At 38.2% G+C, this 27,269-nt stretch overlaps 3 protein-coding genes across 3 annotated transcripts; all 3 read left to right on the plus strand.

Moving 5' to 3' along the window:
* The first annotated feature begins 1,283 nt into the window (after positions 1 to 1,283).
* LOC145898860 (aminomethyltransferase, mitochondrial-like) lies at positions 1,284 to 5,152 on the plus strand. The gene is made up of 8 exons (XM_082987503.1): positions 1,284 to 1,390; positions 1,732 to 1,908; positions 2,299 to 2,505; positions 2,723 to 2,801; positions 3,343 to 3,488; positions 3,704 to 3,884; positions 4,191 to 4,307; positions 4,933 to 5,152. Exons 1-8 carry the CDS (start codon positions 1,307 to 1,309, stop codon positions 5,148 to 5,150), a joined length of 1,209 nt encoding a protein of 402 aa, XP_082843629.1. The 5' UTR covers positions 1,284 to 1,306; the 3' UTR covers positions 5,151 to 5,152.
* Positions 5,153 to 10,541: 5,389 nt separating this feature from the next.
* Positions 10,542 to 22,040, plus strand: LOC145906738 (ovochymase-2-like). The gene is made up of 23 exons (XM_082994196.1): positions 10,542 to 10,737; positions 10,836 to 10,960; positions 11,041 to 11,130; positions 11,206 to 11,338; positions 11,936 to 12,046; positions 12,176 to 12,237; positions 12,297 to 12,448; positions 13,079 to 13,183; positions 13,314 to 13,450; positions 14,284 to 14,435; positions 14,942 to 15,086; positions 15,398 to 15,526; positions 15,768 to 15,892; positions 16,185 to 16,274; positions 16,449 to 16,581; positions 16,825 to 16,935; positions 17,215 to 17,276; positions 17,567 to 17,721; positions 18,331 to 18,435; positions 19,614 to 19,759; positions 19,895 to 20,040; positions 21,468 to 21,612; positions 21,863 to 22,040. The coding sequence occupies exons 1-23, from the start codon at positions 10,662 to 10,664 to the stop codon at positions 21,973 to 21,975; spliced, it is 2,748 nt and encodes a 915-aa protein (XP_082850322.1). The 5' UTR covers positions 10,542 to 10,661; the 3' UTR covers positions 21,976 to 22,040.
* Positions 22,041 to 23,886: 1,846 nt separating this feature from the next.
* On the plus strand, positions 23,887 to 26,295 carry LOC145906132 (baculoviral IAP repeat-containing protein 8-like). Its single transcript, XM_082993546.1, has 3 exons — positions 23,887 to 24,218; positions 24,529 to 24,777; positions 24,979 to 26,295. Exons 1-3 carry the CDS (start codon positions 24,190 to 24,192, stop codon positions 25,538 to 25,540), a joined length of 840 nt encoding a protein of 279 aa, XP_082849672.1. The 5' UTR covers positions 23,887 to 24,189; the 3' UTR covers positions 25,541 to 26,295.
* The last annotated feature ends 974 nt before the right edge of the window (positions 26,296 to 27,269 follow it).

Below are 27,269 nucleotides of genomic sequence, written 5' to 3' on the forward strand. Positions count from 1 at the left end.
CAACGTGTCTTATACTACAATTGCATTCTATTGCATAAATATTATTACTACAATTTGGCGATTGAAATGTTAGTAATTATTTTATTTCAAACGTGTTGTTTGTCTGATAACTATCGTCCTATAACATAGCGAAATGACAAAATTTGCATGCGATTACTTTTTTTTATTGTTTGGCGCTTGAAATATTTTACATCAAAATTCATAGTATTTTTTTGCTTTTCGGTTATTTATATGTTTGTCTGATAATAATTATTGCAAATTAGCAAATGATTTCGTCGGCACAAGAATACAAATTTTATCCTTGTGTGATTAAGGTTTATATAAGAGCGTGTATCATATTCGTGCACCGACAGTCGGTTTAAAGCTGCTCCCTGCCAAAGTACGCTGTCAAGTCGTTTAAAAAGACAAATATTGTATAAAAAAAAACATGAATTTGCCCTTCGATCGTTGATCCAGCAATTATAGGGTGTATGAACGTCAATTTTATAGTTGGCTGAGGATGATGGCTATAAGGTGTTCCCAAATCGCACTGGAGCATGATGGATCATGGGGTTTTAAGTGTTTGTTTTCTTTTGCACCCTCCAATTCCGATTTAGAAGGAAAAAATTCGGCTGCAAAGTAACTCCATTGAAATATACAACGCCCCGATAGCGTATCGACCAACCAGGTTAAAATGTGGCATATTTTTTTACCCTTTTGTATACGCTTCTTTATTTAACTGCTGACGAGTAAAAATTCAAAAGCGCGTACATGACGAGTAAAAATTCAGAAGTGCTGTTTTAAGTTACTGAAAGCTTTGACCTGAAAGCTTGTAAAACTGAAAACAAGTTTTTTAAATAGTCAAAAACACAAGGGTTTTAAACATATTTTGTGAATTGTAAATAGAGATTTGGTAACTAGCCTACTTTAAACCGAAATTGCACGTTTTCACCTCCTCGTAAAACGAATATTAAAAACGGCAATATATATGTTTTTTTGAATAGTTTACATTGAACAAATGCTTGACAGAATACATAAAATTGAAAAAAGAATAAATTCCCAGCAAAAAAATATACCAAACTAAAATTCACACTTGAGCAAGCATGGAATTCCCAGGGGAAGATCCCTATTGTGAAGATGTGTGTACATTTTTTTGTTTTTTGCACCCAACTATATTTATTACTTTGTTACCGTTAAACCAACAATTTACTTCATTATACGTCCGAAAACGTATAAGCTAAACGTATTTTCCAACAATAAATTGTGCGTAAGGCAACTAAAAAATGCAATATATTTTCAGCTTAAGTTTGTTGTATTGCTTACAAGAATGCACCTTTTGTCCAGAAATGCTTGTAAAATTGTTTGTGAAAGATTGAGCAGAAGCATTTCAAGTGGAAAAATCTTGTATCAGGTGCCAATGCCACATAATCACAGTACATTGAACGTTCAATGTTGTCAATTATAGGCACTAGTATTGACTCAAATAAAATATACTTTTTTTTGGTAATAAAACCTGTATCACTAAATGGAGTAGATTACTAAATAAATAAGATTGCCAACTATATACTGCTATTTTTGCTGCCAGGCATACTAATTAAATTGCCAACATCTGATCTCGGGTAAACATTTCCCCTGGTGACATTGTGCAATCCAGTATTTAAAGGTAGAGTAGACTCAAAAAGACGTAAGCACACAAAACATATGTATGCTGTAACATATAAAATAAGCTCATCTAAAACATTTCAAATTCAGGATGTCTCCAAAACAACAGTACTTCATGACTTCCATAAGGAAAATGGAGGGAAAATGGTTGATTTTGCAGGTTGGATGATGCCAGTCCAGTATAAAAATCTGGGAATTGTGGCTTCCCATCATCACACACGACAGAAAGCATCTTTGTTTGATGTTTCACACATGTTGCAAACAAATGTAAGCTTTTTGTTAAACAAACAAATGTTTCCACAAAAGTGTTGAAGTCCCTTCTTCACTATTAATATTTTTATGCTGCCAATAATGGGAAGGAAATATATCAACAACTTGGGTTACTTAAATCATAAAAATATACACCAGAAAATTATGTGATTTAATGATTTGATTCCGGAAAAAAATAAACTGACTAGCTTAATGATAACAATCCCCTTCTTGGAATGCGTAGTTTTCTTGTCAATAAGAGGTTTAGGGTTTATTACATTAGTAGTAAATAATGAAAACATTTTTGCATTAAATCCACTGAAAGTCAATTCACAGAAATCTGACATTTGTCTCAAGCATGGTTGATTTTTTTAATTTGCTTTACAAATAGTTATGCCCCTGTTTAAGATCCATGGGAAGGACAGAGAGACGTTTATCGAAAGCCTGGTAGTTGGAGATGTTAAAGGACTTGGGGACAACTGTGGAACGCTAAGTCTTTATACAAACCAAAATGGGGGCATCCTCGATGACCTGATAGTGAACAAAACGCAAGAAGGATTTCTTTATGTTGTTTCAAATGCAGGTTGCAGTGATAAAATTCAGGCACACCTCAAGGTAAGTGATGGACAATAATTGTCATTTGCCATACTTCAAAATTAATATATTTGTGTCCATGTTGTCTAAATTTGATTAGTATGTGTTTTATTTCCTGGCTATTAGGAATTTCCCACTGCACTATACTGCAGCTGCAGTAGTTAAACGTTTACACTTGTACCTTGCTATTGTTTTGTAAGTGTTAATTGCTTGATGTTGGAACTTTGATGTTTATCAGGAAAGAGCAGAGATGTTTAGAAGTCAAGGTGGCGAGGTTTCAATCGAACATCTTGACAATGGACTCTTGGCATTACAAGGTACCAAAATTATGAACTGGTATAAAGGCATTATACTAATTTGCCTGATTACCAAATCAAACCATGTGTATTTTGTGCAAAAATGCAACAACGTTTATGAACAATATACATAGGAAATAAAATGGCGTGGGCACCGATAAAACCACGACCATAAATTACAGTTGTACAAAATAAATAAATTTAAAAGCTTGCACTTTTTATTTACTGAGCAATCCAATTTGTCTGATAGATCATGTTTTACCACCCTCCCTCCCAATACTTATTTCTTCCTTTTCAGACACTTTAGTATTATATTAAGAAGACAGCAGTAAATTTCTCATTAAATGGAATTATTTTGCCTTGTTAAACATTCGTTTTTTAACCAGTTTTGTTCATTGCATTTCATTTTAAATTTTGTGATATCAACGCGCCATTTGTGTTTTTCAATATTTCACATTCGCAAGTATACAAAGATCAATAATCATGTATCTAAACTATGTACATCAGTTGTCTTGGCTGTACATTTTGCAAAAAATAAGAAAATGTTGGTGTATTTTCCTAGGCCCTTCAATGGTTGATGTCCTGCAGAAGGGAATGGGAAAAAACCTTTCCGAGCTTCCCTTTATGACAAACACACAGTGCGATGTATTTGGGATTCCAGGCTGCCGGGTGACTCGTTGTGGATACACTGGAGAGGACGGTGTTGAGGTGTGTGACTATTACCAATTGAAATGTGAAAAGTGTGTTACATTTTCCAAGCAGCGTTGTAGACAAATAACCTTTATTTGTAAAAATGAACAAAATTTTCAACTGAACTTAAAATTCTAATAAAACCTTTAAAATATGTCAAGACATTGTTTTTTTTATTCCAGAAATGTTTTTTTTCTGCCAGAAAATCTCGTAGGGATGTTCTTTGTTTGCAGATTTCAATTCCCAAAGACAAAACTGTTTCCATGGCAGAAGCTATTCTTGAAAGTCCCCTTGTCGAGTTGGCGGGACTGGGAGCACGAGACAGTCTGCGATTGGAGGCCGGACTTTGCTTGTATGGAAATGATATTGACGAAACCACAACACCAGTAGAAGCCTCACTTACCTGGTGTATTGGTAAGTTTTGGCCTAATCACATACTGAAAATAATATTTAAAATCTGCAGTAGGCCGTATTAAAGCTCATACTACTAATAAAAATTAGTCTGTCACATAAAGTACACTAAAACAATGGCAGTTTAGAACATTGAAATGTTAAATTTTGACAATATGCAAGCTTTTTTGCAAAAGTGCTATCAAGTGATTATAAATTGTTTAAATCGTTTAGTTTGCATTCAAGTATTAGGGATAGTATTGTGAAACTAACTTTGTATAGCAACGGGTATGCATTTTTCGTTTAAAACAAACATGTGAATGACAACAGGCAAAAGAAGGCGGACAGAGGCTAATTTCCCAGGAGCCGAAATCATTTTGAAACAAATCAAAGAAAAACCCCAAATCCGTAGAGTTGGTTTGACCATGTCTTCATCAATAGCACGGCGTAAGTTTTTAAAATGTTATGCAAGATGTTGGTTTTTAGCAAATACAAAGTCTATGGTGATGTGTTTGGCTAAATTTCAACAAACGTTGCACACAATTTCTAGTTGTGGCAAATATTTATGCATTCTATTTTCTCAACTGTATAACTAAACCACAAAAGCTAGGCTTTTTGACTGTATCTTTCCAATATAGATCGATAATTTTGCAACATTTTTTATCTTGTATTTATAAATAATTTACGCCATATACGAAAACTCGAAGCCGCCAAGGGCAAAACAATGCACTCTTTTGCAACATGTACCAACATTTAATTGGCCAGGATTTGGCATTATTTATTTTGGCTAAATATAACAAAAGAACCTGATTGGGCCTGGTTAGCCCAGGTTCAAACCTCAACGGGAGTTTGATTTTGAAATCTCGCTCCAACTTGTCAGGAAAAGTGGCTGATCCAGCTAGGCTGCAATGCCTTGGCTGCGAAGTCTGTGAACCTAATGGCGTCAATACGATAGCTGTGATCGCCAAGTAAGGACCTGTGCAGTGGGGCGATCCTGCCAATCATGCCATTTCATAAAACATTACTATTAACAAAAGAAACAAGTTGTAATATCAGTTAATGCCTCTGTCAGATGGTGCGACGATTGAGGATGAAAAAGGCAACAACATTGGTCACGTGACTAGCGGATGTCCATCACCCACCCTGTCCGCTAACATTGCGATGGCGTACGTAACAAGGAAACACGTTAAATCCGGTAGCACAGTGCTGGTGAACGTCAGGAAGAAAAAAATCCCAGCTACCGTTACAAAAATGCCGTTTGTGTCTTGTAACTATTATTTTGCAAAGTAGAGACGTGTTCGTAGAGTTCAAGAACTCTTAAAGCCACCGCCTGTGTCAGCGTTGAACCCGTTTTTTTTTAAATTATATAAAATAGAATGCTTATATTTGGTTTGGTGTTGATTGCATGTAACTGCTTTCCGGCACAATGGAAATGAAGGTTTTGTTGTAACAATTTTTTCGCATACTGTGTTCCTTATTTTCAAAATCTACATCAACAAATTATCTGTTTTTCTTTGAAAAAACGTTAAATGATTGATTTGTTTTCCCGTTTTGAGTATTCCCATAGCCTTGTCGCATGAGTTTTCAAGCAAAGTTTACGCACATGAATGTTATGTTTACATCTATATTTTGTAACATCTGCCATTAAAGTCTTTTCAGTTGTCGAAAGTTATTTATTGTTTACGGCAATGCAATGCCTCATCGTCATCTAACCAATGATAAAGATAGCAAGTAGTTGGATTCCTGCTTTTAGACAAACACGATACCGCAGTCTTAACTCCAAAAGCCCAAAAAAAATCATTTCTGTATCTTCGACCGTCAATTATTGGCATGTTGCATCGATGCGTCGCTTCCAATCGTTAATCTCATATTCACGGTTTGTCTTATCCCAGCCGAAAACACACAACTTGATAAACTGTATCAACAGCAAGTAACAGATTCAGTAAAACAACTGCGCCGCCTAACCAGGAAATACAGTGATTGCCGCTTCGAATAAAGTCCTTGGTGTAGGTCCTGTCTTCTCGCTTACGACCAATACATGACGTGGTGACCGAAAATGCGGCGGTAATTGGCGCGCCGCCAAACAGAGTGGATGTGTGTAGAAATCTTTCAGGAAAGTTCTGGTGCAGTTTATCCAGAAAATGTAGAAGTAGAGTCAGTACAAAAATGATTATAAAGTACACAGTCATCGCTATGCCCGCCTCCTTTTTGTAGTAATAGAGTGTAAAACACAGGGTAAACTGAAGTATAAGGGTCAAGAAGCCCCGCTCGGCGCATTTCTTCAGATGTCGTCTTTCGCTGATGTCATCGTGTAGATCCATTACTCTTTATGTCTACAAGAAAGTCGATTATTTTTCGATTTAGTTCGTTTTTTGGATAAAACAGCCACGGTTGTTACATAAAATTCTTTTTTGTACACAAATAATGCCTGTTATGAACAACAATGTCTACATTGGAAAGAAACAATAACCTATTATCCATTTAATCAAATAAATCATATTTCAAAAAATCACTGATTGAACATTGAAAGAACAGCAAGCAGCCACAGCAATTGTAAATATCGATCTAACGAATACAATCCTATCGATAAGATTAAACATTTTATCCCTAAATGCAAGGGTTCGGTTGGTAAACGTATACATTATACACTGCTATGATTCGCAGAGCATAATTATTTTGCCAGACTATTGCACAATTATGCCGATAATGTAGCCTAATACGTACGGGATAAAATCTCATAACTTGAAGAGGCACCATTTAGCCCTATATCCATTAAGCCCTAGATACTTCTTCAAACATATCTAGTATGAATCGAAACAAGCTGACAGATGTAAACATAGCCAGTTACATATTTAGTCTCGGTAGTTTCCGGTAATATTTGTCATCCACAGTTATATGCATTTTGTTAGTCATAAAATATACTGTCCTATACTGTAGTGTGGACTAGCACTGTTTGCGAGTGCCCAGTTCAAAATTGTGCATTTCTCAGTGGAAAATATTGATACACAAGGACCCAAAGTTTTTGATAAACTTGATCCACTTATAAGCTTATGTAACATAGAAATCTGTGCGAATATTACCGTTTTAATTGACTGCAGTATTTCAACCCAAATACATAACAAAATTTAACATGAGGTTACTTTGTTCACACCCAATCGTTATTATTCGTACAAATTTCTAATTTACACAGACCAAGTTTACCGAAAACTCTGTGTTCTGGTGTATTAATATCTTCCTTTCTGGGTCATTAACTTGTGCAAACGTCTATAACAGTAAATTTCTTCAACGAATGTGTCAAATGAGTGACTGCAACCATTGTACGGCTGGTAATGTTTGCTTACTCAGGTTAATTATTACTCGCCTGTGTCAATTTTTCATGTGCGCAGTAAGTTGTCGCATCCAACACCTCGAAACACGTCTACAACGGGACTAGCTTGCAAAACAGTTCTATTTCGTCCCGATTCGCTAGCTGATAACTGTCTCAATTCATGCTGACAAGCTTATTGTCGCGATTCCAGGAAGGCGCCTGAAGTAATCGCTGCTTGCCAGGCTATTGAATTTCAACCGACCAAAAACCTTCCTTTGTACGCGGACTGAAGCAAAACAACGCAGCCTATCACACTCCCTTTTCGCCTATCTTTGTCAGTAAGCACAAATTCCCTCTGCAGCGGTTAAATCAAACCGAGGTACGGTTTTTATGTTTTACGGCCGCCTGTTTAAACGTCGCATGTTTACCAACCACAATTTACCTGAATAGAGTGTATCCGTTGCCCTCCAGACCACAAACCAATCAGCAAGACAGCAGTGCCTCCAGTAAGTCCGAAAGGTCAGGAACGCCTTCCCGGTAAGAATTTAACGGCTGGTGTGTCCAAAATAGTTGTGAAAACTTAAATTCAGTAAATATGTTCACTTATTCAGGAAACCCAACCAAGTTTACGAAAACACAATGGTCTATTTTTTTCTGTAAATTCGATCGTGTCGGTAAGGTTTTGTTTATCTTTCAATCAGTGACGTGTAGCGAGGCACTAAACAGTTGCAAGATCTACCAGTAAGCCACTAATACTACTTCCATCCAACAACTCACAGCAACAATATACATCCAACAACTCACAGCACAATGTGGATAAACACAAACCCACAAAAAGTATGCCCTATCTACTACCTTCGGTGGCTGAAAGCAAATAACTCACAGCGCCACACAAGGTCTATCAGACAGGACTTCAACGTTTGCCAACCACAATTATCAATTGTATTTTGTGTTGGCTGTATAGCGCGTTTCGGAAATGACTTGTCAACAATTGTTCACAATTTGTACTGCGCTGGATGATAGCGAGATGGGCGAGTTACTGCGTCGTATGGTTTCCGGTTTTATCTGTTCACAAGCGCTTTTGGTAGTTAATACAATAAGTTTAAAATATATTAGGTTTAACAGGACTAATGAACTATAGTGTACTCATAATTATTCCAGTTGCAAATGTGTACACCAACGTATGCCAAAGTGTACCATATGCTGTTGTATTTGTGTGCATAAAAATAACCTTAGCTTGGCCTTGCTGAAATCCGCTCAAGGCACAAAAGCCTCCAATGTGAAACGCCTACATGCTTGCTACAGCCAAAAGTTTTTATACTAAAACAAGATATTCATGAAAAAAAATGTACTGCTCTTCAGGCATAAATATACGTGCAATATTTTTACGACGTTTCGTCCGCCATCACGGGCAAAAAAGTACACATTGACACCGCTTGTCGGATCTCGTGGCAGAGGCAAAAGAATCAACATGAAGGTTGTATGTAGTTGTGACGTCACTGAGCAGTCATCATCGTTTCATCTTATCACTCCAGTGAAGGAACCAGGCAAGAACTTTGCCGGTTATATCTTTTTGTCATACATTGGGCCAAGGGGGCAAAGGAACCAAGTGCGTTCCATCGTTTTGGATTACTTTTTTACTTTCGCACATTGGCGCTCCTGCCAGTTTCAATTGTGGAGATTATCGCTCATTTGGCCAAACTTACAGCGAGCTGTGTTATAGCAGCACCAATCCTCACTACCAAGGGTGAGACTGCGGAATCCTGGCAAAGCTCTTACAGGATTCAAGTCTCGTATTACGGGGTTTGTGACCAGGAAGCGGATGGCGTGGGTCACAACTGTTTTTGTGGCAACGTCTTTTCATGGGGGTTCAAGGAGGTAAGGCAGTTTAGATATGCGTTGGGAGTTGGTTGTAGGATTATTGTTCTACATTCCTGGTTCTAGCCTGGGTCGATAACTTTTGTGTGGCGTGATTGTGAACATACTGGTGCGCAATACTCAGTGACTTGCAGAGCCATTGCCAACTGATTTAAGGTCTGTTGATTTGCTCCAATGTGTTCCTTATATGATGGTGTTCTGTCCAGTTTGACACCTAAATAGACGGGATTGGGGGAATATTGTAAGTCAACGTGGTTTTGTTTTAAAAGGTCGCAAAAATGCAGGTGAAAATAAAGGACGCATATTGGTATTTCTATGAAAATAAGTTTTGGTGCTGGGAAATGCCCAGCGTGTAGACCTGTGTCACAATAGAAATTCATGCATCACTAAGCAAAGCAGCGATGCATTTAAGTTAAATTTGTGGTTGATTGAGCGCACATGTGCGTGCTGTTGTCATGGCAAATTTTAGGGTGTTTGGGTCAGTTTTAGTGGGGTTTTGGGCTATTTCAATCTGGTAGTTACTTGCTGGTGGGTGCTGCTGAAAATTATGATGAAAATGGAGCACAAAATTCAGGCTGTATTTGTGGAAAAATAAATCGTTTAAGTTCTTGATTTTATGAAAGATCCATCTCATAACTACAAATTTTGATCGAAATTAGTCACTAGAAAAATGGTTTAGCCACCCCCTGGGAGCATTTGCCCCCCTGGTTAGTCAATATTTTGACAAAAAAAGCAACAAAAATTGGCACTGGATTTTGCAGAAAAATGAATCGTTCAACTACCCACTCATTTGCATTTTTTTGTAAGTTCCAACTCTTCTCTATGCAATGGCATCAAATTTAGTTGCTGAAAAAGTGTCAAAGCTTTTCCCCCAGGGCTGTTTATACCCCCCGGTTGATCACATGATCTTCCAGGAGGCCCAACAAGTCCTTGCTCTGTACAGTCTCATCCAGGAGCAAATGTTTTTTATCAACTTTGAATAATTTTAGGTCCCTATGTATGTCACAAAACCCATCAACGGTCATTGGGAAACAAGCGGAACAGTCGCTAGATGCATTACAGCTGAGGGCCTTGAAAATAGGATTTCTCCAATTTGATACCCATATAGGTCCTATAGAAATAGGAAGGTGTAGACAGGATAAGCAATAACCCGTGCGTTTCAAGCGCTTCCACCAAACGTTTAATAGATTTCACTACGATCAGATGGCAGGCTTTGTAAATAGAACATTTTCCGGCGTTTATATTACTTGTTTATAGTGTACAGGTAGTGTAACATGTCCGTCGATTAAATAGTTTCCGATATGTCGCAATTGTGTGCGCGATAACATTTCAACAGAAGCCCGTCTGTTGTAACTGAATCCTCCGAGCTTTTGTTGTGAGCAATGTTTTAACACGTAAGGTGTGAAGTGACACCCATAACATACTTACATAAAGCATAGGGCGTACCGACGTATACCTCGTTTCGTCAGTATTTTGGAAACAGTTTGGATGCGAAGAAAAGCACAGCTCGTTGCTACCATTGTGGAAAATACAGATTCCATGTAGCACATAGATTGGATAAAACCGTATTAATATTATTTTGGCGAGAAGGCGTAGGTCTGACAAAATTGTGTGGCATGAGTTTGTGCATGTTTATTGCTTTTTTGACACTTGTTCCACATACTTTGGCGCAAACCTTAAATTTGGAAAACGGTAAGCTGTGTAGTATGTAGGTCTACTGCCCATCTGACAATAAGACGTGAAAAGTATGACTGGCCGCAAGAGAAGCAAACTTTTTGTTTTTCTTTTAGCTATAGATGTTTGCAGTCAAACAGTGGTATCGGATCTCAGTGGATTTTTAATATCACCCAACTATCCAAGCAATTACGGAAATAACCTGAATTGTAACATAGACATCGTAGTTCCCGCAGACAAGGTAACTTGCAGGTCAAAATAAAAAACACAGATTCAAGAATTACTTGTGTTGTGTGTGTCATCAAAAGCACGATATTTTAGGTAACACATTTGTATGTTTTGGACTTCCAATTGGAGCAGAGTCATCTGTGTGCTTTTGATTATTTGCAAATTTATGACGGAAGTGTGAAGGTACTGCAGGCTTACATATATTTGCAGTTATTTGTTAAACCCTAGAAATAACAAGCAAGTTATTATCTGCTTCAGTTCTACAACACAGAGTTTTGCGGCACTCTTTCTCCAAGAAATTTCACAGCGGAAAGTGACAATGTTTCGGTCGTTTTCGAAACTGACAATCGTTTGACAGAAACGGGGTTTCTCTTGTATTGGGAAACAACAGGTAAACAACATAAACCAAATAATGTATGAGCAGAAATAAAAATAAATAAAATGTACCGGAACGTTTGAAGTTACAGAAAAAAAAAAGATTGGGATTTCGCATAAAAAAGCTGTTTTTTTACTATATGTGAATGAATTTACTAAATGCTGTGTTGGAAAAAAAACTTGCAGTAGATACTAAGAGTTGCACAAAACAGTACTAGTTATTGAGCCAGGCATAATACAACCTTTTCCGAACTGATCTTCTATCACAAATTAATACCATAGATTCTATTCAACCAATGTTTTGTCTGTCACGTGACGAGACTGGCGGGAATAACTCAGGTGGCAAGAAAACGCATAGTATATTATGCAACAGGCTGCTGCGAAGCCTTAGAAATTCTTTTCGTTGATCAAAATACGAAATCTGAGATCTCCAAATATATAGGGCCTGCGCAGTGGGGCGATCCCGCTTTGCTATGAGAAAGCATATTGTATTACTTCATATTATGCCATTTACGTTAATTGTTTGCGCCGGAAGGTTAGTTCTTAAAGGTACGACTTACATAAGTCATGACGTAAAGTTTTTACTTCTGATACTAACTTCTTCTGTTTGCAGATAGATGCGCATCGAGCGAGTTTTCTTGTTGGAATGGAGCTTGTATTCCAGAATCTCAACACTGCGATGGAGTTCGAAATTGTGTTGATGACAGTGACGAAATAGAATGCTGTAAGACACGCGTTGCTGCGTTAAGCTTCGATTACTTAAACAACTTCCACAAAATATCCAAAAGTTAACATGTATTTTGTTTACGGAACTACTGTTAAAGCGGCATTAAGGGTTTTTTTTTCTGTTCAGCACAAGTTTCACTGAGCAGTTCTGCATGCGGAAAAAACGAGGTTGCACCGCATTTTGTATGGGTAAGCATTGTTGAAACACATCATGTCTTAATCGAAATAATCGAGAGCTTGTTGACTAGGATTTAAGGATAGTTGGGGATAATGAAGCTGCACGCGGTTCCTGGCCATGGCAAGCTCTTGTCGTAGAATCAGATGATAGTTTATTATGTGGTGCATCAGTTTTAAACACTCAGTGGATCATGACTTCGGCCTATTGCATTGGGACAAACACGTAAGCAATAATATAGATGATATATAGAGATCATTAGAGTTTCAGACTTCGCAGCCCAGGCATTGCAAAACAGCTAGGCCTATAATGATATGGATATACGATAAATGTGATCGCAAAGTAAGGACCTGCGCAGTGGGGCAATGATGCGGTTGCATGAAGTATTACTGCGTTATATATAGAGAAGCTTATATTTAGTTTGTCGTTGTAACCGTGATTCTACAAGATCTAAGCCAACTCCATCACCGACCTGGTTTTGAGATTTTAAATTTAACAAGTTATAAAATGAGATGCATAATTTATGTAAGGTTGTCGGCGTTCATGGTCTGGCAACACTGTTGGCTCTTTGTAGGTGATAGATTAAGTTAACTCTTTGACCAGACTAACAAGAACAGGTTGAATGTGAATAGCCGAACTTGTATTAAGGATAAATTATACATTTATTCAAGCGACTTTTGCCAGTAATTTCACCATAACCCAAAGCTCGCAAATTAGTTGAACTTATGATCTATAGATGTACTTATATGTTGGTGCCCGATTCGAACTTGAAGCTGGGGAGCATTTTCAATTGATTATTTTTTGTTTTGATGCGCTGTTGTCAACTGTACTGTAACAGTTACCTTACCTGTTTAGCATTGACAACCTGCGTGTATACGTCGGAAGACAAGCTCTTTTCGGAACAGAGGAGGCGCAAGGATCTCTTCTTCAAGAAATAGTAGTAAATCCTGGTTATGACAGGTATTGAAAAAAATTCCCAATAGAAGCTGATATGTATCCAAACAGCTATAAATCAACTTCATTGTTTATAATATTTTTATTTGCCCTCGACTTTCTGAAGAGAAATGGACAAATAATTTAATTTTTGCAGCGCAACGAAATCCCTTGACATCGCATTGCTCAAGCTACAAACTGAACTGGTTTATGCCAGCAACGTCCGCCCCATCTGTTTGCCAACAAATACTGCTGACGTTGAACCCGGGACACAATGCGTCGCTACAGGATGGGGTTGTAAAAACTTTTTACTTGTATTTTCAATTTCTACGTCGAGTTTTCATTTCAATTATTTTGCAACAAACTTCTCTTTGCCTCGTTTTTATTTTTTTCACATCACTCCCACGCTAAATACACGTCATATTAGTGGCTGTCGTTGTAACGCAACTACCAACTTTACAACTATTAAACTCGTGCAACTAGTGGGTTTCATGTATATGTTAAATCGGAAAAGCATTCTACCCCAACCTTACACATCAGAACAATATTTCGGAATAGTTTTGAAGTTTTTTTTTTAAGTAATTTTGAATAAAAAAAAGCCAAAGCTAAGATGCTGTTAATCATTTTCAGTAAACGTTTCGAACCTAGCAGTACTGATGATGAACCAAGTATAGGTTCGAAACGTTTACTGAAAATGATTAACAGCATCTTAGCTTTGGCTTTTTTTATTCACAGTTATTAACTCCACTAATTTTCAATTTCTTCAGTTTGTCGTGTCAGTCTCTGATCTATGACTATATGCTTGCTTGTGCACTAAATTTGACTCTATCAACCACGGTCTCAATAGAGACTGGGGCTTTCTGAGTCATTATACGCACCAAGATGCCACGGGCACTCAGTGACCAACAATTATCACCTCTTCGTGCGTTTTTCCTTTTTTTCTTCCTTGTTTTTAGCGCTGTTACCGCATTTTATTTGACACGTTATTTGCTGCACCTGATGAAGCGAGATCAATCTCGCGAAAGCTCGTGCGAATAAAGTTGTTTAACAGTCAGTCTCTTATAAAAGCAGTGCACAAGCAAGCATATAGTAATTTTCAAGTAATGCTGTACAAAATACCGTTTTAGGACCTGAGCACCCATTCAACGCCGTTAACTTAAGACAGGTGCGTATGCCCGTGCTCGATCCAACCATTTGCTCAAACGTTTACGGAACAAACTTCACGAATTCGCATCTTTGCGCTGGCGACTTTGACAAAGGTGGAATTGGTGTCTGCCAGGTAATACAACTCTTTTCCTCCAGTGCTTAACCTGTTAACTTCGTTGCTTTTTATCAAGCATTTTAAACCAGTTCTGTGAACAAAGTTTGGTGTTACTTTCCGTTGGTTTACATTCGCGAATTGGTAAACACGCAGGGGCGAATCCAGAAATATACTCCAAGGGAAGGTAGTTATTGTAACTGATTAATGGCGATTTGGGTTGACGGACGAGTAGACCAAAATTGCCATTAATGCACCAGACAAAGGACGCCAATACTGAACGAAAATGAATCTAGGGCAACTTTTTTGTCTGCCACTGGAGGGCGATCGCCCATTTGCCCTCTACTGGTTCCGCCCCTCTAAACACGTCCAATTGTTCAATAGATAAAATATCAACAAGTAAATACGCCTAAGATCAGCTTAAACTTCTTCATCTGCGTGTTTTTATCTTCATTTGACAAATTTATCATCACCCTAAGAAACTAAACCTTGACACGATCACCGTAAAATACATTGTTCCGTCGCAGGGTGACTACGGAGGGCCATTGTCCTGTCTGGTTGGTGAAACCACGTGGTTTGTGATGGGGGTCGCATCGTACAGTTCCTGTGGTCAGCCTGGATATCCGAACGTTTTCACCAAAGTGGCTCCGCTGCACCAGTGGATATCTGAAGGTGGTCGAAAGTCTTGCAGCATTTTTATGAAGAGTGTTGTTTTTATTTCCATACCAAAAATTGCTTATATTTTGTCTAACAAAATTAAATAAATCAAAGTGATGTCAAAAAACAACCCAACGAATCTAAATTGGCACAATAAATTACATTACCAGTTTTGTTTTCATGTAAATCAAAACTTAAGGCAGCAGACTCAATTCTCAATCAATATTGCAAGAAAACGTGCAGTAGCGGTGATGTATTGCGCACCTTCTTCTTGTGCTGTATTCACCCGTATAGTGTTTCAAGTGTATGCTCTTGGATTTGTTTAGTGATTTACGACGGTTCAACAACGGCTCCTGTAACAACAACGACGACATCAACTGTGGAACCATTCACAACTACCACTGCTTCAACTGAACCGACCACAACTTCAGCATCAAGTACAACCACACTGCCAGGCATGTTGCGATTACAGCTTCTAAATCTAAATTGCATCGCACAGTACAACATGTAGCACATTACCGCGGCATAATTGTTTGTGCGTGCCTTGCCAAATTGAAAGACGTATATGTGCTGTAGATTTTTTGGACCAAACGATACTTTCATTGAAAGGTCATTCTCTGATCAACTTCTATAGACTGAAATATTTTTTAATAAAAACTTTGTAAATTAAGGTTTTAAGCCTGTTTTCTCATGCAGTTGTTTCTTGCGACGTAAATGTGGTGACGTCATTCGAAGCGGCTATTATTACTTCTCCCAATTACCCATCACCTTATCCAAAGTCGATTGACTGCCGGTGGACGATTCAATCCACTGCTAATAAGGTCAACAGTTTTTTTGTGTTTTTGTCGTGTTTAACAATCTTCACAAAACGTTTTCCACCCCAACAGTAAAGGTAGTTTTATCAGATAACGTTACAGTTCGATTGCCGCTATATGTGATGCGCAACTTTTAGTCGGATCTGGAATTATTACAGCGGGTCGTAATTTATTATTACCACATGGTTTTGGAGTTAATCGGTGTGAGCCTTTAAGTTGCAACATTTATTGGGCCTCAATGGACTTAATCACCTTTTTTTTAAATCAACAATTACTATTCTATATTTCTCACATTCAGGTCGTAGAAATTTCGTTTAACGACTTCGACTTGGAGTCGGACAATTTGTGTCGGTTCGATTACGTGGAAATATACGACGGTCAAACAATGGTAGGTAAACACCGTTCCCTGATTCGGATTATTTTTAAATTTTATAACTTTCAGTTTAAGGGCAGGTAAATGATTGTTTATATTGGTTGATTGGTTTATTGAAACCGCTGGAGTGAAATAAATATTGTTTTATATTACTTCGTTGTCACCATGGAGAATGCTCTTTTCTTGTAGTACACCGGCAGACGATTATGCGGCGAGGATCGACCCCGGGACTTCGCAGCTGCCAGTGTTAATGTGACGATAATATTCCACACCGACGACGTACATGAAAAGAGGGGTTTTAACATTTCTTACAGAACAACAGGTATAATATCGGTTGGAAGTCCCCGCGTAAATAAACTTAAGTATCCGACTGAATCTGGAGCGATTTAAATACAAATTATCAAGCGCAATAAAACGTGTCGTAAAATAACGAGCTTTTCGAATGAACTGTAATGAGTTATGGTAACTGTCGTCACTTAGGAGGAACAAAGTTTGAAAAAACCTACATAAAAATAATCTACACTGGAACATCCAGCGACGCAGACAACTTTTATGTTGCGTAAAGATCGGTGCGAGTCGAGCGAGTACACTTGTTGGAACGGATTATGCATTCCCCGAGATCAACACTGCGATGGTGTGAGGGATTGCGATGATGACAGCGACGAGATTGAATGTGGTAAGGTGTTGTTTCGGTGTAGATTGCAATGCGACAACTTGGTGAGACTTTTTGGCAAGTTTTGCTAATAGTTATGGCGGTGACTTATATGGCGGAAGCACATCAGTCTTGGACACCTTTAATTTTTTTTGCATCATGCTTTTGTGCTTATGATTAAATTTTTAGATTTCAGCTTTTGTTCTTATGATGCTCGCCCTAAAAAACTGTTTGAATTTTTGCTCTGTGCAGGAAATGTTTCTAAGTTATAGTTTCGATTCATTGTTCTGTATTTTGTTGCAGAAAAACCACCTTCACAAAGTAAAGAATGTGGAAAAGTTCAAACTGCTCCGAGCTTTACCTGGGTAAGTTAAAATTCTGGCGACGGGAGATAATATTTGTTTTTGACTGCAGTTGGGTTCACTACAAGGTATATATGCTCCTATAACGCAATAATGTTTCATGTAATGGCACGGTTGGCAGGATCGCCCCACTGCGCAGGTCCTCACTTCTATCGGCGACCACAGCTCTCGTATGAAGACCATTAGGTTTACAGACTTCGCAGGTCACCAGTCGCTTTCTCCTGACAAGCGAGATCTAAAAAATTAAACTCCCGGTGACGTTTGAACTCTGCTCCTATATTATTTCTTTGCAGTCACCGAGGGTGGCAGGTGGCAGCGCTTCTAATGCAGGATCGTGGCCTTGGCACGTTTCTCTGTCAAACTCGACCGACCTTTTCCCTTTCTGTGGTGGATCCATTATATCGAAAAGTTGGATTTTAACATCTGCATACTGCGTTCGTAATTATGGGTAAGTTCTAAGGTTTGTAATTTATTTATATGAAGACATTGAATTATTAAATTCCTAATGTTGTCGAATAGGAATAGGAGCTTCACTCGTTCATGAGAACATATATTTACTGTGTTAAGTTAATGACTAATATAATGATTCCTCTACTGTTTGTTTCGGAACTTCGGTTTTGGAGCTATAGGTTGCTACTCCCAACATGTTGTATGCGTGCATTACTTGTTTCATTTCAACGATAGTAGAAAATACGTTCGAATGGAAGAAATTGATAGGATTAGACTCAAAAGCAGAATATGATAATTTGTGGTCAATATATGTCAGTGTTTTCCAACCGGTGGTACGCGTACCACTTCTGGTACGCGACGGCATTCCAGGTGCTACGTGAGCACCTTTCAGTAATTTTCGGGTATAGTTCGATTTAAAAAATCGTAAGCGATCTCAAAATGTTTGTTACGTCATCCCCTAGCTTACTTTGTAACACTCAACTGGGCTGGTATGCCGTGCAAGTGGTACGCAACCACATAAAGGTTGGAAATCACAGATATATGTGTTAAAATAGTATATTTCATTTACGCTGTTTTCTTCAAAAGTTTGTACTTTTTGGGTTTGCAGAAATTTTTCGTTACTGCGAGTTGATGCGGGAAAAAGCGGCGTTTTCGATCCAGGGCAACAACATTCTGCAGTGCAAGAAATCCACCAACACCCGTCGTTTGATGGGTAAGTCTTTTTGCCGTTTACAGTTCAAACTATGGCGTGTTCGATACAAAAAAACATACACCATCGTGACTGGTTATAAACCGTATATTACGACCCAAACATATATGTTCGTCGGTGTCGAGGAATTGCTGATTTTACGTATTAATGCATATATTTACGCTGGACCACTAAACCTGCATAAGTTTTAGTTGTCCAAAAAGTGTTGCGGTAATATTTATTCAGTTGAAGGAGTATGTAAGCATCGCATGTTGAAATTCGTGGCTTCGATACACAAATACAATATTTTGGTTATTGCGCAATCTCTCCCACATATAGTAGTCTGTTCCCTCACGCCCACCATCATTATATCATCACAACAGCTTTAAAAGCGTAGGGAAGAAAGTACCTTGCTATTTACAAACTACATGTGGGCGATAGCGCAATTTTTACAACATCATACACGCCACCTCCCACGCAGGTTACATGATGTCATATTTGTCGGAACATCTGCGACCTTACAAGCAACAGACTTACGACAAATCGTTAATCTGTAGCTGTTTAATGATTTACCGATGTTTGGCAAATATGCTTTCTATAAATGACCTCGTGATGCAATATGAAGCGGTTTGCTTTTGTCAATGCGCCAGTCATGAGTGAACTTTATCCTTTGTTCAAGTATGGCCAGATGTATTTGTCACTCATCCACGCCCCAATCTTCCCCTTTTCTCGTACGTACGAAAATAACTAAAGGTGGCAATAAGAATCTTGAGTGGCGCCTCTTTGTGAGGTATACTCTCTTTATGTAGCAACTGGGTGCAGCAAATTTCATAAGGTGTGCCCAAATTTATACTTAGAGGCAAATTTTGGCAAACTTTGCACATTTACATTAAACTGTTTTGTTTCAGGTCTGGTTGGGGATTTTTAAATCTATCAATATGTTTTAAACAACAAGATGATGATTGTGTTAGAAACTATTTGCAAAAAAAGAAAAAGAAACAAACAAGCATTGCATTACCAACTTATTGATCACAGTCGATATATATAATAACTATAAAACAACACACACTTGTCGTAACACCTCTAATACGTACATCATAGATTAAACCAAATAGCGTATTCTTAAATAACACCTCTCTACTTACACCATAATGTGCTTCTTCTCCACGTTCAAATACAATCTTGCAACTTGTTTTTTGCAGTTCCTCATACCTTTCGGATATTGCACTCCTCAAGCTGGAAACCTCTCTTAATTTTACAACCACTGTTCGTCCCGTGTGTCTTCCTTCCCCTAATTCGACTGTCGACCTTCGACACTACGCAATCGCCAGTGGATTCGGGAGACTAGGTACTTACATTATACATGACCATTTCTTAGCGTCTTATCGTATCTTCATGCTAAATTCGACCTCAAACAATTCTTCTTTAACAAAATTATCAAACTGATCTCCTGTTTCCATCAACATTCGGTATTCTGTTTCAGCCAGGGGCATATCAAAGCCTCCTCCTTTGCAGCAGATCCGTTTACGATTGCTCAACCGTACCACGTGTCTGATTACGTATTCTAATCTTGACGTCACACAGCTATGTGCCGGAAATGCAGACGACCGAAGCGCTGGAGTCTGTCAGGTAAACTAACCCAGACCTTGTGGTCCGATTGTAATCAAAACAAACAGACTATGTTGATTATCCGTTTACCAGTGTTATAGTCATATATATACGCATCATAAAACGTCTAAAAAAGCATTAAGTTTTTTTCAACTATTAGAGGATCCTTGCCTCAAGCAATTAAAAAGCGTCCGTTGACACTTTTGCAATTTGCTTTTCTCCCAGTGCAAGGAATTTTATGGGCTTTTGCTGTAGTGTGAATAATCATGTGCCAGCAGCATTGACGTAATAAATAAGGCTATCCTCATTAATGATAATTTGTGCGATTTCAAAACTAAGTTGCAAGTTTAATATTCACGTTGTTTATCGAGGAAAGTTGCAACTGCTTGCGGAGCAACATCACGCTCCGTTGTTGGAACAGACCTTAAATTTATTTCAACTGCTGTATTGTTGCTTTTCACCCGTTGGCACGTATTTATATACTGTCCTCTTCGGGCATTGTGAACCATAGCGATTCACTGCCAAACATGAAGTCGGGTACATTTGAAATTGTCGACGTGCACTAATTTTATTTCTCGACAAAGCGTATTTCCTTCAATACCCTGGGTGTAACTTGATACGATTCGAAGTCACTCGTGCTAGAAAAAGTCTCCAAAGTTACCGTCTAAATTTAGAATTCGTGGTCACAAGATCAATGGACCGTGGCATTCACAGTAACAAAGCATGAAATTAGTACGCTTGCACCATCTGCTGTCTGGGCCCTTGAGAAACAAATGTGCCGGTGCGAGGACATTTTTGGGAGATCACTTGAAATTATATATGTGGTCCAGGTTTTACGATAGAAATAGCCATGATTTAATGCAAACAGTGGTGATCGCGGTCCTATTTTGCTATTATGGGCCCTGTTGGTGCGCCACACGAGCTGTGACCGTGATTAACTTACGTAACTGTTCCTTTAACATATGGTTTGTCCCAAATTCATACACCATACATATTGTGAAGTAATCTTCACATGAAATAAAACACCTCCTATACGCGCCGCCCGCCCCAAAGGCAAATACAGTTATTCCCAACCTTTTTGTGGTTTCGCACCACTTGCAGGTAAAACAATTTCGACACGTACCACCCCAGTTAAGTGTTACAAAGTAAGATAGGGGATGAATACCAAACATTTTGAGATCACTTATGATTTTTTAAATTCAAACTATACCCGAAAATTACTGAAAGGTGCTTACGTACCACCTGGAATACCGTCGTGTTATATACCATGCAGTAGTGGTACGCGTACCAGCGGTTGGGAAACACTGGGCTAATAGGTTACAAAAAATTAGGTCAATCTTGCTTGTGTAAAGTGTTGATTCAAAGTGCAATTGGTTTGCACCGAAACAAAACTTACAATATAACATTACAGTTATAATGTTACATTTTTTATTTGCATGTGATCGCAGGGTGATTCGGGCGGCCCGCTAGTTATGTTGATTGATGAGATGACGTGGTATCAAGTCGGTATTATTTCCAATCCCTTGCCGTGCGAGAGTTCAGTTTTTCCTTCAGTGTTCACAGATGTTTCGTCGTTTTCAACTTGGATTCAGCGTAAGATTAACCCTTAATTGCCAACGCTAAGCCTTGCACTAATTAATTACTACAACAGACATTTGTTTAGCTTTAATTGAGCACATTCATGTAATAGATAGTGGTTTAGTTTGCTTTGGTTAAACTTTGAATGGACTTGGTCGATCAAATTGTCTGGATGCAAAATTTCCATTAAATGTAATTGTCGAATCAATTTTGGCATAATTTCTGTTGTACCCTTCGTCACATGCTATGTAAATATATTTTGCAGGAACTGTTGCGATATCAGAGGCCGGCACATGTTCATCGTTTCGATTTCAAATTTCGTTCGCGTGTTTTATAAGTTCTGTTCTGTTGTCCATCTTTTCCATTACTTATTTATGAACCTTATTGAATAAACTGACACAAAGTAATGACTTTTTCCTGAGATTGTTTTGTCACAAAACAGTTTATAAAAGCTTATGACGCAGAAATAAAATGTGTGTTTCATTGAAATATTTTGAAGATCCGATATTGGAATTCTGGTGATTTTACAGGTTCTTAAAATGTAATTGTTGGTATATATGTTACTACCGCGTTGTGTACGCACATTCCAAAGCAATGAGAGGTGAAGCAAGTTGAAAACGATAACATTTTAAGTATATTATTTCGTGAACAGCACTCCATTCTTAAGTGCGTCGAACTTTCCAACAACATGTTTGTATGAATATAACACAGATGCGCGTGAGTGGATTTGACAGACATGCTGGAAAAGTATATTTTTGTGCATCAGGTTGAAATCAATCAACTGAGCCCTCATCTGCTGTCCACTTGAATAGTTCGACTAATTTAAATAATTAAACCGCAAAATACAGCAAGGAATTATGACATATGATTCTTCGCATTATATACGAAAAAGCTAATTTGGAAGTAAACCTCTGCGGAAAAGCGGTTTCGGAACTTTGTGTTTGCAGCATTTTGTTCAAAAGTATCAATGATTAAACCATGTCAGTAATATCCTTTGTTTTCTTGATGTAAACATATTGCTCTCTTACTGTAGTTTGCAATAAGAACACGTCATTCGCTATTTGTAGAAACGCGCGGTAACTCTATTGCAGCAAGGCAATGTGGCAACTGAGTTGAAAGAAGCGCCACAAGTTGCAATCTACCCATCTACACTCGGATCACCCAAGGAAGCACATAGTTAATTAACACACGCGTAAGGGTGGATGTAAAGGCATAAGACCAACAAACTTTCTTTCAAAATATCGTAGTGGGAAAAAACTATGAGGGAAATCTTGCGGCCCTTTAAATTGCAAAACACCCATAACATGATAGCACACGAAACCGAAACAGTTTTTTACAATCTTTGGACGCAAATATGAATGGAATTTCAACAAACATTTGAAATGCCCTGATGCTATATTTAAAAGCAGAAACAAGAACCAACGACTTCCTCCAATAGAAATTTTGTAAACACATGACTCGTCAGAGTGGCGCAATGCGAGTTCCTCTTTTTCGCTAGACCGTTATCACTGAAGCAGATGGAATGACGTAATCCCAGCCAGTATATTATCGTAATCGTTATAGCCTACGAGTAATGAGAAAGGTTAGAGCTTTTTTAGTCCAATGAGCTCTTGGTGAAGACATTACGTGAAAATCAGATGACTTTGCAGCGTAACTTTGCAAGGGTAAGCATTGCAGTTTTGTTCAAATGGGGAAAATGTTAATAATCTGTAACTGTCGATGTGTCCTATTTGCTTTGTTGTCGAAATGCAACGTAATAAATCATCCATATTTGTTCGTCTGTCGTAAAATACACATAACACCCGACAATAAACCAACAAAAGCATTTTCACTTTGTCCCGTATCACAAAAGCGTATTGACATAAACCTTTGTGTAGATAATGCCCTTTGATCCGAAACCCTGTGAAAACACAACTGTGTGTGGTTTACCGAATTTGATCCGCCCAGTAGTGCAATATATGGTGCAACAAAACACTGGAATTTAAAACAATGATTTTTTGTATTAAACTACAAGCTTTACATCTTTGTTTGCGTTTCCGAGAGCGATTGTTTACCCCACGTCGTTAGGTCTGAAATTCAACAAGAACCATAGGGTTATTCCCCGAGATGTGTTTGAAGGGGAAACACCTGGTGAATCTCAATGGCTTACAATGCCCGAATAGGACAGTATATAAGTACGCGCTAGCTGGTGAAAAGCAACAATACAGCAGTTGAAATAAAAGCTGGCAAAATCACACCTCTCCTGCACGTTTTTAAACAAAATAAAGCAACGAAAAGCTCGATAATTTCAACAATTCTACAATTAACTTTGTATTTTAATTTGTGAGTCGTAAGTTTCTGATTGCATTAGTCTTTTGTAGCATTTCAAAAGCTTATTTTATCTCAAAAGTTTGTTGTAGCGGGCAGAAAATATAGTCTATTTTTGCAGTATTTTAGCAAATTCACAGGAGTCATTAGCGTAATGCAGGACAGGTACAGACATGGAGCTGGCAAATTTTGGATTTTTAGCTGAACTTGCAATGATTGTTTTCTGACTATTTCTTTTGTTATAGGTTTTCAATAGGTTTGAAAAGTTGGTCAAGACCTGGCAAGATGACAAGCTCCTCAAACGCATCTGACAAGTGAGTTATACTGGCTGTATGTTGTGCTTTGTTTATACTGCGCAGTGCAGCGTCGGCCGTACTGGCAATGGCGGATGTCACGTACACAGTATTTGCACAACGTCAATGTGGTCTGCATTATGAATAATTGTTTGCTTGCAACACTCAGAATAAGGTTTTGTACGAATTTTGTGAATAATTGTGTAATCGAACGGCAAATGCATAAATACGCTATATTCAAAAGTATGTTCGTAACTAACGTTTTTGCCAATTCCTGTTGCGCTGAGACCGCTTCGAAAAAAACTAAAATTTCTACTTCTGTCATTTGCAGCATTCTGCAACAACTGTTTCCATGCAACAGCCCCCGTCACCCGGACAAATCGTCCTTCCGAGACCGGCTTGTCACTTTTCTGCACGTGTGGCCCATTGCAGCTTTGGTAAAACCGTACGAAATTGCAAAGGCTGGCTTCTTCAGCATAGCCGTGGGGGACAAAGTGAAGTGTTATTACTGCAACGGTGGTTTGCAGAATTGGAGAGGGGGTGATGACCCCTGGCTGGAGCACGCTAAATGGTACCCTAAGTAAGTATTACCACGAACAAACCAAAAGTTTCAAACTATAGCTTTTGGTCCATTTTGGGTTCAAATGCATTAAATATGTATCCTTAATATCGCAACATTAAAAGTATGAAAACACGGAAATAGTTCGTGTTAAACGTTTTGCATTTGTTGCAAATATATACGATGAGAGAAAAATGTTCATCTGCCTTTTTCCTTTTGCAGTTGTGAGTTTCTCCTAAGAAGCAAAGGAATAGAATACGTATCTAAAGTTTCTATGAAATATCCCGACCTTATTAGACCGGAATTAATACCTTCCACGTCCAGACAACAAAGTCCACCTCCTACAACTTCAAATAATTTCTTGACATGTCGATCTTCCATCAGTACTAACCACCAAGTAGCACAACGTCACCCGGAAGTGCGTGCTGATTCCTTACAGCTAGGTTCTCATATGTCCGACAATGAAGACTTATACGGAGCACCAGATGATGAGGAACATATTCCATCACCCACTAGTTCTGTGGAATACGCAGAGGCTATTTCTAGGAATCGACAACTTTCAGAAATCCCCAATGTGTCGCTTGTAGTCGATGCTAAGGCGTGCGAGGAAGAAATAAAATCCATACAACAAGAGAAAAGATGCAAAGTTTGTTTGGATCGAGATACTAATTGCGTCCTGCAAAATTGCGGGCACGTCTGTTGTTGCACGGAGTGCGCAGTTGGTTTGAGGGTTTGCCCGATTTGCCGAAGCAGGATCGATAAGGCGTACAAGTTTTATCGATAATGCAAGAGCTGACTGCACGGCGCGTTGAAGTGACTGGCGATTTTGCAATGAGACTGAGATTGGGTGGTAATTTTGAAAGCCGCAACTGGTGTTTGAAATCAGGGTATTAGAGGTGATTGGACTGTTTGGTGAAAACAAAGAAGAAACTGAGGTTTGTGGAGGTTTTTATAATGCGGAACAAGAAAACACTTTGCAAAAGATTGGACGATCGTGATCGCCTGAAAAGAGGAACTAATCGAGCGTTGCAAATCAAGTCACGTGTTATAGCATGTACTATTGCCATCAACAATGCAAAGAACACTTACAGATTCGTCGCTATGGTAGCATGTAGATTTTACTATTAGCAGTAGAAAGTGTGACAGAAAACTTTTAAAAACTTGTATTGTTTTAACGCAACATTGCATCAATTTGATGTAACTTCCTAAATTTTAAACTTCGTTTACATCATTTGCCAGCATATGTTTAACTTTCACTGTATTCTGAAATCCTAATATGTTTAAAAGCTATACATCATTTATCACCATTAAATCTAAACTATTCAGGCGTTTAAATTGCTTTTATGTCGTAAATGCACTCAGACTTTGTGTAAACAGATAAAAAAAAGGAAAACAACAAAAAAGGAAAAAATGTGTACATTGCCGATTTAAAATTTTATGCATGTTTTGTTGTATTGTTATGATATTTCAATGCCAAATTAAAGTTTTCTTTCTGCTCAGAACAGGTCGTTTATTATGAACATGATATTTTTCGTGTTATTTTTAAACTCCCCATGTAAACTTTAAGAAGTATGGGAATGATAATGTGTTTAAATCTACCAAAAACGTTATAAATAGGATAATCAAAATGACGAAAGTTATATTCGTAAAAATGCGCCTGTCGTATTTTAAGTGATTTTCAGAACAAACTTGACCTGATTACAGAATTCTCTCGAAAACATTCAAAACCAACCCGGTTGATAGCCATCGGCTTATAATAAAACAAGAAGTTTTGTGTTTACGACATTGTTGGTGAAAACTTTACAATGGAAAATATTTTTCAGCACCAGTCGATAACGTATACATATCACGTTTCCAAATACCAACCTTTGACAAATATTTGTTTTGCTGACGCTCTTGAACTGGCATACATAACCATGGCTATATGTCGTGTGATGTATGCATCACGTTGCGAACGCTCGAAAATTGCATCTAAGTGCAAACACTGTTCGCAATCTGCAAACATTCTGAACAATTTCCTGCTAGCTGCGGTTTAACCAGTGAAGCGTATTAACCTACAACGAGGCGGAAGAGTTCACTTACAACAGCTGCAGGCTGTATCTATATAGTACTTTTCTATTTCCAGGAAGCCTACAGTTCAGTACTTTCCGCAATATGGTCTGCTTGTACCATACTTTGCATTTGAAAGAGTTTTGTAACATGAGTTAATCCAGAGTAGCAAAGTAATACCCTAACGTAAGTATTGTAAGGTAAGCAACAGGAACGTAAGCAAATATGCACTAAACAGTGTAGTCAATTTATGCGATCGTCATTACAAATACCATAATAGTGTCATATGAGTCATTAAGTTTGCAGGCTTGGCAGCCAAGGCATTGCAGCCTAACCGGATCAGCCTCATTTTCCGACATGTCTAGCGATACTTTGGCCGTGATCGCCAAGCAAGGACCTGCGCAGTGGGGCGATCCTGCCAATCATGCCATTGTATGAAATATTATTTGGTTAGTGTCATAAAA

Source organism: Ascidia mentula, chromosome 1 (assembly GCF_947561715.1).
Source record: "Ascidia mentula chromosome 1, kaAscMent1.1, whole genome shotgun sequence".
Classification (NCBI taxonomy): Eukaryota; Metazoa; Chordata; class Ascidiacea; order Phlebobranchia; family Ascidiidae; genus Ascidia; species Ascidia mentula.